A 10,994-nucleotide genomic window follows, 5' to 3' on the forward strand; every position below is an offset into this window, starting at 1 on the left:
AACAAAGCAAAAAAAACAAAGTTAAAAAAAACAAAGCAAAAAAAAGCTAAACAAAGGCATAAAGGATGTTATTTAGTTGAAATAAGCGATATTAAAAGGATTTCTACTTTTAAAGGTTGGAAGAATTTTTAAAATGTTTGATGTAAACAAGAAAAAAAAAACTATATATAATTGATTTCCGAAATGGCTACTTTCAAAATGGGTTGTTATTTCCAAAATAATTTGGTTATTTTGTGATACCCAGAAGGAAAAAAAAAAAAAAAAAAGTCCACATAAAGCAAGCAAATTTGTTAGTAAAACGATCATATTTATTGCGTATATATTATGTTAGAAAATAGATCGTAGTTCTTCAATATTTTATTTGACATTCTCTTTTTATTTTCTTCATCATCCTATTTGGTTTTCATCAATACGTTAGAAAATTTTATAAATGAGTTTATATATTATATAATGTTTAACATTACGTTAAACATGAATTCTGAGTTTTAGAAGCATATTGACTTTGACATAATATCGCTCAAAGTTTATCTAAGGCCATAAGGTATACCAACACCTTATACAATAGTAAGGTGAACCGGCATAATACTGGTGCGGTGAACACCATACCGTCTGGCAGGGCCGGCTTAATGTATTAAAAATATAAGTAAACTAGGGCTTAGGGCCCCATTTTTTAGGGGGGGGGGCATTTAATCCAAATCCTCTAATGTTGATTCCATATTTCTCTTCTCGGCTTCTGCATTCATTGATACACATACGACTCCTCAAATGCCTCAAATCAAAAGCGACGATCACACTTCTTCCTTTTTTTCTCCATTCTTGCGGGCTGAATCTCTGATTGATAGGCTACTTCAATCTTGATTCTTGAACTGCTAAACACCGAAAGAAAGGTTAAACCGCTGAAATAACTTATGTTCTTCTTACTCCTCCATAGGGCTGACAATTCTCGACACGACACGCGACACGACCCGCGACACGACACGAAATAAATGAGTTTGGGTTGAGTTTTTCAACACACCAACCCACTAACCCGCAAACCTGCCAACCCGTTTATTAAACGGGTCATATATGGGTTTCTCAAAAAATAAACGGGTTGACCCGCCAACCCGTTTATATTTTTAATAAAACACTTATTTTATTTTTAAATGTATTTATGTATCAAGTATTAAGACTTAAGTGTTTAAATGGGAATTGTGGCTATTACTTTAGCACTTGAATTATCTATGTTTGTATTAATGTTTAGTTTGGACAAGTTTCTATGAATGTTCCTAATTTTTATTTGGATGTTTAAGACTTAAGTGTCTAAAATTCGGATATGTTTTCATCAACCATCAAGAATTTATTCATGTTTAATTGTCAATTTTATTTTTGGAATCTAACCCACGAACCCAAATCTGACCCACGAACCGGCAACTTGTGACCCATATAAATAAATGGGTTGGTGGGTCATATATGAGTTTATGTTCCAAACTCGCCAACCCGTGACCTGTATATTTAAATGGGTCGTGTTTAGGTTGACATATTTTGACCCGTCAACCCGCCAACCCGCGACACGCCAACCCGAACACGACACGATTGCCAGGCCTACTCCTCCATTCTCGGCTACTATGAAGACTGATGAATTTCTCTAATGATTAAGGTATGTGCTGTGTTTTTTCACTTGATTTTTCCATTATCTGATTATCTATTAGGGTTAATAGTCGGTTTTTTTCATGATGTGTTTTCACTTGATACCTTTTATTCTCGATTTCTTTGTTGTTGTTTGATTTTTGATTTTTTAAGTTAGTGTTTCCACTCATTTTTTGTGTTGCTAGAATCTTAATTTGTTTACTTCTTGTCAAGGTATTACAAGATTTATATGATTTGATAAAATAAAGCGGTAAACCTTAATTTGTTTACATCTTGTGAATTATGTTTTTGTGAATTTGTGTTTACCGAATTTGTCAAGGTATTCTATTTGATTCATGAATTGACTATAACTACTATTTTATTTAAAATGTTTCTTTTCTTAGCATATTAAATAGAAATACTTGGGTATGAAAGTCAAATAGGGAAAATGCTTCTTGTGTTATGAGCAGTCTAAGGAATTTTGGTTATTGTCTATTGATCAATTTCTATGTATGTGACTACTATACGGGTTTGTTCATTGATCTTTGTGTTGAGTTGTGTATTTTTGAGTTAAAATAATCCTGCAAGTTTGAGTTCTCATTTTAATTAAAACACTGCAAGTTTAAATAGAAAAAAAAGACAATTTTCACTTTTATATTTGTTTTTATTACAAAATCAATGTTGGAACGAAAGAGCCCTAAGTTTTTTGTTCGTTTAAAGCCTCAAATCTGGTTAAACCACCCCTGCCGTCTGGTATGCGGTGAAACAGTCCCCCACAAAAAAAGAAAGCATCACAATTTTTTTTTTCATGTTTTATATTATTGTACAATACAACATTCCATTGTTGTATATTTTGAGGTAAATAAGAGGTGGTCATTTAGTATGAGATGATCGTGATGTGAAAAATGATGTGATGATGAAATGACATGAAAAAAAGAAAAAAAATTGTAGGAAAAAATATACCATTTAACCTAACCTACTAAGTGTCGGAAACACAAATTTTAAAACCCGGTTTGAATAGGGAACAGGTAAATAGCCCCCCCTCTTCTCCTTTTTTATCCTCCCTTATGAATTGACATTTGACATAACCATATATATATATATATATATATATATATATATATATATATATATATATATATATATATATATATATATATATATATATATAAGTTTTTTTTTAATAAATATTATAATAAATAAAAAACAATTACAAATAATTAATCAACATTGTAATTAAATTCTCAAACAATAATAATTATTATATATATTTAACCATTAAAACTATAACAATAATAATTATTATATATATTTAACCATTAAAACTAGAACGATAATTATTACTATATATATTTAGCCGTTAAATATGGAAAATGTATATATATTTGTAGTTTTAAAATTTTCAAGTTGTAAAAAATAATAAATTATTATACAAAAATAAATGTATAAAAATCAATTTATAAAAACTATCAAATAACAAAGTGTAAATATATTATAAAAGAATAATGAAAATATTGTTAATAATTATAAATAAGTTGAAAAAATCTAAAAATAAAGGGACCATAAATGTAAAACAAAGTTTTTGTATTTAAAAGAAAAAAATAGGGCGATTGAGGAAATGGGAAACACAAAAGCGCGTGTGTGATATAGGGGTGGGGGGCGGATTAACAGGACCCAGTTTGCATTTTATCGAAAGTGATTGATAAACTAAACGCAACGTTCTTAACATATTTATAAATAAATAATAAATAATTGACAAAACTTCAAAAATGGTCCCTGTGGTTTCAAAACTTTTAACATTTGGTCCTTCCGGCTAACTCCGTTACTATTTAGCCGTTAAGTCAGGGGCAATTTTGTCATTTCACTACACAGGGACCATTTATGAGATTTTCTCTATTTAAAAAAAAAAAAGAAAAAAAATATAATTATTTAATTAAAGGGCCCACCCTCTCTCTCTCTCTCTCTCTCTCTCTCTCTCTCTCTCGTCAACCACAAGTTCATCTTCTCCGGTGAGACCAAAATCACTCTTCTTCATCATCATCCTAGCTACCAGAAACCACCACCTAGTCCACCATTATACTTTCTCTTTCCCGTTCGATTTTTTAGATATGGAATCCACAAAACTCAAACACCTTGCATCCGATTTCAAACTCAAACACGGAGATGAATGAAAGAAGAGGCAAGAAGAGGAAACAGCCTCCCTCGTTCTCCACCACTGTTCCTGTCGAAGAGGCTCCACCCAAACACCCCCTCACAGTCGCTAAAAACCCCAATCCAATTTTCTTCATTGGCTCACCGGAAAAACGAAGCAGAACACGAAGAATGATCAACAGGTTTTGAAGAACGAAGAATGATCAACAGGTTTTCAAGAACGAAATTGTCGTCATCAAACACCAAATCAACCATGAACTCAAAAGACACGACGATGAAGATGACCCCAATGCGTTAAACCCTAGTTCTACCGCTGGCAACGCTCAATCTCAAAGTTCAGGGGGAGCCGGAGTAATTCCTCTGGATCTCAAAACCCTAATCGCATAAGAAGATACTCTCGTTCCAAGAGGAGCTTCAATTCCGATTTGGACACCAGTTTAAAGAATGACGATGGTGATGATGATAAGACTGAGGCACTGCACAACCACCACCACTGGCACAGGGAGAAGGTTAGGATTTCGTCTCTCTCTCTCTCTCTCTCTCTCTCTGTTGTATAAAATTCTTTCTCGTCACTAGCTCCCCTGTAAGTTGTATAGATTCCATGTCTCATTCATCATTTGATTCCATATCTTCATGAATCAAATTGAATCTGAATTTGTTTTGAATTGCCGTTGTATACCTTCGACTCCATGGCAGTGTAGAGTCCATTAGATGGTCTACTGTGGGAAGATACAGAGTTGATGCAGCATCATTCGAATCATTAGCTTTGCCTGAGTTACAGGTTCGTTTAGCTTCATCTCCGATTTCTCAGTAAGAAGTTGATTTTCGATTTCATTTTCAGTTCAAAGAAGATACAGATCTGTTTGTGATTGATGAAGTTGGAAAGATGGAGCTCTTCAGTTCGTTGTTCTTCCCTGCAGTGTTATGTGTTCTTGAGTCAAAGAAGATAAATCTCCGGTGGTTGTTTCTTCCGACGGTGAATCAGAGAGAGAGAGAGAGAGAGAGAGAGAGAGAGAGAGAGATGACCCTTGCATATTAAATATTATATATTTATTTATTTTTTTTTAAAAAAAGTAATTAAAAACCTCATAAATGGTCCCTGTGTAGTGAAATGACAAAATTGCCCCTGACTTAACGGCTAAATAGTAACGGAGTTAGCCGGAAGGACCAAATGTTAAAAGTTTTGAAACCACAGGGACGATCCGTGAGGTTTTTTGAACTTAGGGACGAAACTTGATATTTTCGGAAACCACAGGGACCATTTTTGAAGTTTTGTCTAAATAATTTGATTTATATTAATATATTAAAAAATGTAAATAAAAAGAAACAAGGCAAATAAGCATTTTGACAAGTTACTTTCTTCTAGAAAAAAAAAAGGTTGTGTTCGCTTTTATTACACACTTTTATTGTTTACCAATCGAGTCATATGTAATAGCTAAGCAATTTCCCTTTCGAACTAACTCTCTTTCGCATACCAAGTGTGTGTTGTGTTTGATGCTTCATCACCAAGAAAAAAAGAAAAAGCAATACCCCCTTCATCACGTACCCCAAATCCCCAGATCAAATATTATAAAATTTCAATCAGTTAACTATAAAATCGCAAGGAGAAGAGAATTTTTGAAAAATTGGAGAACAAAAAGAGTTTGTACCTGTACCTGAAACCACCATGGACGACGATCAAAATCAAATCCCGGTGTTAGACCTCCGGCAATTGAAAGTCTTATCGGCGCTAGGTCGAGGAGCCAGGGGCGTCGTGTTTCTGGTCCAAGACGAGTCGTCCAATGGAGATTTGTTTGCTTTGAAGACGATTTTGAGAGCTTCCATTAAGAAGAATGTTAAGAAGACAGATATCGATGGTAATGAGAGTAAGCAGATTTTCTTTGAGCAGGAGGTGTTGCGACTATCACAGCATCCATTGCTACCGAAACTTCGTGGTGTTGTATCCACCGAGAATATCGTGGGGTACGCCATTGATTATTGTCCCGGGCGTGATCTCAATTGCCTTCGTAAGAGACAAACGGAGAGAATGTTTTCCGATGACATAATCAGGTGAATTTTGTTTCCTCTGAGTCAACTCTGTAAACGCATTGTTCAGAGGTTTTACTTTGGATTCCTGATTGGAGATGCTAACTGAATCGAATTTAATCTACTCGAGTTGCTGTTTAACTTTAATCAAATGTTTATATAACAGTAGTCTCTTTGATTTTGTGATTTTAGGTTTTATGCAGCGGAGTTGGTGATTGCATTGGAGTATCTTCACGGATTGGGGATCGTTTACAGAGATTTAAAGCCAGAAAATGTAATGATTCAGGAAAACGGACACCTAATGCTTGTCGATTTCGATCTATCAACCAAATTATCACCAAAACCTCCATGCGAAGCTCGATCACCGAAAACCACGCCGTCGCCGTCGCCGTCACCGACGACATCCGAGCCATCAACGAAGAACAAAAACCGATTTTCATTTTTTTCCAATTGTTGTCGCCCGGCCATCCCGGTGGAGGAATCTGTACATCCCACCGGCGAGTCAGTCGACAACTCAGTCTCAGAACCGAATTGCGAGCCTCGTCATTCCTTCTCAAAATCAAACTCCTTCGTCGGAACGGAAGAGTACGTTGCGCCTGAAATGCTACAAGGCAACGGCCATGATTTCTCGGTGGACTGGTGGTGTTTAGGCGTCGTTTTGCACGAAATGTTGTACGGGAAGACGCCGTTTAAAGGAATAAACCGAAAGGAGACATTTTACCAAATTCTGTCGAAGACGGCAGACGTCGTCGGAGAGCCGACGCCGTTGAGAGACTTGATTCGAAAGTTGCTGGTGAAGGATCCGAAACAGAGAATATCAACGACGAAGATCAAAAGCCACGATTTCTTCCGGGGAGTTGACTGGGAGGGACTGTTACAAATCAGTAGACCACCATTTGTTCCGGGAACGTCCGATGAGGATGTGGATGTGGATGGCATGGATGTAAATAAGATCGATATTGAGGCTTTTGTTCAAGGAGTGTTTCAAGTCGATGATTCTGACGTCCAAATCCGTGAGAAGGAACATGACAACGCTTTCTTGCCTTTCTAACAAATTTTGGCGGTGATTCAATATTTTTATGGTAAACTTTTATTTATTATTTTTCTTTAATTTAATTAAAAACAAACCGTACAAAGAACAATCAGTTACAGTATTTATGAATATAAATATAAACGATTTTGTTTAAATTCTTTTATTTCGGTTTTAATGTTATGTTAATATTATAAAAAATAATATATTTTCAGATTACAATTTATAGCGATTATAGAGATGGAGGTGACAAGAAAATGCAAAAATAAGGTTTGAAGAGAGGGTGGAGGTAGAAACAAAAATAAAGACGACTGAATTTTATTAATCGAATGTATAAATTAAACAAATACATAAGTTAAGTTGAGTGTGTTTTATGTGGTACTGGCACCTCACATAAAATTAAACAAATACATTAAATGAAAAACCACATTGTCAACTATAAAACGATAATGTCATGAGAATTAAATTTCGGAATTGCTTTCAAAGCCACATTATTTTGGTACATATGGCATGATCTCAGCAACATATTCTTATCCTAATCCTAATCCTTAAAATGAAAATTTGTATTTATCTTTTATTATTATTAAATAAAAGTATTATATCATATTATTTTGAAAAAAATTACATAAATGGTCCTTGTTGTTGGTAGAAAATACCACAAAGTCCTTTTGAGGAATTTTGAATTTGTTGTTTAATTTTTCTTACATGGTTGGTTCTTAAGACTAACAACTTTAAAAAAGAAATATATGATGGAAATAATAAAAAAATATGAATTGACAAATTTAATTTAGCTTTTTAGCCCAACTACGTCCATGTGTATTCAAAATCAAAGGCTGTGAGTTGTTTAATTGTTAACCACCTCATAAATTTCTAAACTTTTGGGTCCACGTTTCTCCACCTATGAAAACATACCAGCTCATCATTATTGCCCCCATTCAAACTAATAAACAACCCAAAGCTTTATTTGATGAGAAAACAACCTCTATCCATACTAAAAGGACCGAATGAACTTAAATACGTGAGTGATTTGATCAAATAATTTGCAGTTTGTTACTCATCAAGAAAATTAAGAGATACGAACAGTTATATGATTAGAGTTTAGAAACAAGGTAATAAAGAAGCGAAGGTAGAAAAAGGAGAGGCAAAAGTCGTTCCAAACATCTACAAGAGAGTCGTGGAATTCATAAAACATGCTACATGGCTAAACACAAGTATATTTTTATTTCAATAGTCTTCAATCGGTCCATTACCTTCAAGTTTTTGTTACATACTATGGCAATGTTATATTGCATAAGCCGTGAAATAAAGAGAGAGGAAAGTTGAAGTCAGTTATATAAAAATTGCAAATGTTTGTCTAACACAAAAGTTGAAACAATATAGGACATGAACAAGTTTTCGATCTTCCATCGGTACAAAAAAAAAAACGTGAATATCATCATCTTCATCATTAAAACTAGTTCTAGAAAGCTCAACATGCCCAATCTTGTTGGTCCTTTCACATGTAACAAACACAACACGCAGAACCCGACACTAATATCCACACAAGTCATTACTAATTATCATCACAACTATTCGTTATGTCAGTCTACTTTTTATGTGACAAAACTTCGTTGGGTTGATTGCAACAAAAGAAAATAGTCGTTAGCTATATTTTTTTTTCTAGTTACTTGTCATTGTCACTCCTTTCACCAGCAATCAAGTAGCTCACGTCAACATGTTTCCTTTACTTAAAAAAAAAACACAATGCTCGGGAAAGAAAAAGGGTGGATAAATTAGAACCCAAGACCTCCCACTTAGGAAACCAACTTCTTATCACTAAGCTAGAACCAATTTGATGTACATATTGCAAGGATGCAATGAACTTATGATAAATTATTCTTTTAATCATTTAAATCATTTAAATTAAATATACAATAATCAAATATAAAAATACTATGTATTTGCCATGGATAGTTTATATCAATCAGAGTGGTCTTAGTTGATTCGAAGCATGTGCTATGTTGATAAAAAACACACACAATTATAAATATATATCAAGCCAAATTTGTTTAGAATTTTAAATTACTATTCTTAAATCAAAAGGAACCAAATTAAAAAACGGATAAAATCCAAAAAATCAAATATTTTAAAAAACACTAGAAAAAAATGTAATTGAATAGCAAAACGAATAAAGCAAATCGTTTTACAGATCCAAAAAATATGACTAAAAATCGAACCATCTTAAAAAATTAAAATATATAGTAACTTGAAAAATGTAATTAATAATAACAATAACTAATAACGATGGCGATTAATGATAATAATAATAGTAAGAATAGGTTTTTTTTTAGTCCAATGACTTTATCTTTCATTTGGTACAAACACAGAGGCTATATAAAAACATTTATTGGAGAATTTGGAACTTATGTTCGTTTCTATGTTTGTAATCCTTATTTTCCCTTTTTATTTTTGTTGTAGTTTACTGTCCGCATCAACTTCATGTAGGCGTGTTTTTTTAATATATTTGTTGTTTTCCAAAAAAAATGACTTTATCGAAAAAAATAGATAAAACCTAATGGTTTTAGTGTAATAGTTACATTTGAGATTTAATGGTGACTTATTAATGGCCTATAGCAAGTGAGTGATATCTATCAATGATATTTATTTAAACATTTATACGTATCAGAGAAAATTACATGCTTAGTCCCTTACGTTTGGTTTTCATAGTTCATATTACCCTTTGGTTTAACTATCTGGATTATTGTAAGTTTGATCTCTATTTCAAACCAAAATAGCAGGTTTGGTATCTCATCCGTTTGTAAATTATTTATCAATAATATCTCTCAAGCTTAAAGATTCCATTAATGGAAAACCTCGTAGAAGTTGGTTCGGTGTTGTCCGTAGAAAGTTTTTCAACTCATCTTTATGACTTCATGTCCTTCTAACATCATGAGTATTTCCTCCACACTAACAATACAACATTCTCTCAAGAACAAACAATGCTATAGTCACTACCGTGCCACTGCAACCACTAGTCCACTACTATACACAATCAAAAATAATGATTTTTCTTGTTTTCAATACATTTAAACATGTTCTTTTTTTTATAACCGAAAAAACATCATAAATGGTCTCTATTGTTTTCTCAAATCTGAAGTTTAGTTATTATAATTTAAAAACATCATAGATGGTCCATTTGTTTTCAAAACTTTTGACGATTGGTCTTTATTGCTAACTCAGTTAAGTTTTGTCCGTTAATTGAATGACATTTTCATCATTTCACTACCACATGGACCATTTATGATTTTTTTACATATTTTAAAAAATAAAGAATCTCATTGTTAAGATTTCACTTAAAATTAAGAGAAATTTTAAAAAATTGACTTTAATATGTTCCTTTTTTGTCTCACTACTTCTCGTTAGTGATGTATGTGTTTTTAATGAAATTGTGTTGCTAAAAAAATGGTAGCTGCTAATATTAATTAATTAATTATACATTGAAATATCTGCATTTATACAACACATTTCGTGTAAGGTTCTCATGAATTTAAATCTCACAATCTTTGTAACAAAACATAACTTTGGAGCTAAATGACAATAATGAAAATACACAAATACAACATGGTATCATCCTCAATTAACTTCATATAATTTGAGTCTTGTTTGTTTATGACTTATTTTTCTTTCCTTCAACATCCTATTGCATAACACACAGTAACATGAGGCAAAATAAGGGATGCATGCATGAGAGATAGAGAGAGAGGCTTTAAAGGCGAAAAGACCAAAGTACCCCTCATATGTAAGGCACATGAAGGGGTTTAACAACATCAATATAACAGATGCAAAGGTGTAGGACCAACATTGTTACAAACGTTTGAAACAGGGACCAAACTTGCAAAAATAGTAATAGTTTGACCAAAGGTAAGAAAGCCAAAAGTCAAACGTGTAACTCTAAAGACAAAACTGCACAAATGGTCCCTATGGTTAGCTTAAAATTGACACTTTGGTCCAAAAAAGTTTGGACTAGCACCACAGGTCCAAACTTTTCATTTTGTTGCGAGTTTGGTCCAATTTTCTTTGAACTTTTTTATAATGACGATTTTATACTCTGTATTTTATTTTTTCATTTTTTTTACTTTAAAACTTTTTTAATTTAAAAAACAAATTGAAACTTGGCCCCACCCTCACTCCCTTCCCCAACCCC

At 33.0% G+C, this 10,994-nt stretch overlaps 1 protein-coding gene across 2 annotated transcripts; it reads left to right on the top strand.

The window, feature by feature from the left end:
* Positions 1-5,214: 5,214 nt before the first annotated feature.
* LOC111885581 (serine/threonine-protein kinase OXI1) lies at positions 5,215-7,333 on the top strand. 2 transcript variants are annotated; one of them, XM_023881829.3, is made up of 3 exons: positions 5,215-5,805; positions 5,974-6,863; positions 7,027-7,333. In XM_023881829.3, exons 1-2 carry the CDS (start codon positions 5,423-5,425, stop codon positions 6,830-6,832), a joined length of 1,242 nt encoding a protein of 413 aa, XP_023737597.1. In that variant the 5' UTR covers positions 5,215-5,422; the 3' UTR covers positions 6,833-6,863; positions 7,027-7,333. The 2 variants fall into 2 exon arrangements, with proteins under 2 accessions (XP_023737597.1, XP_052623497.1); XM_052767537.1 differs by lacking the exon at positions 7,027-7,333 and having other exon boundaries at positions 5,974-6,977.
* Positions 7,334-10,994: the final 3,661 nt, after the last annotated feature.

The sequence above is a fragment of the Lactuca sativa genome, chromosome 9 (genome assembly GCF_002870075.4).
Source record: "Lactuca sativa cultivar Salinas chromosome 9, Lsat_Salinas_v11, whole genome shotgun sequence".
Taxonomy (NCBI): domain Eukaryota; kingdom Viridiplantae; phylum Streptophyta; class Magnoliopsida; order Asterales; family Asteraceae; genus Lactuca; species Lactuca sativa.

Bases quoted from the DNA above. Each gene is read 5' to 3' on its own strand.
- LOC111885581 (XM_023881829.3), top strand. From the start codon at position 5,423: ATGGACGACGATCAAAATCAAATCCCGGTGTTAGACCTCCGGCAATTG. The intron at 5,806-5,973 runs GTGAATTTTGTT...TTGTGATTTTAG, and splicing joins TTTTCCGATGACATAATCAG to GTTTTATGCAGCGGAGTTGG.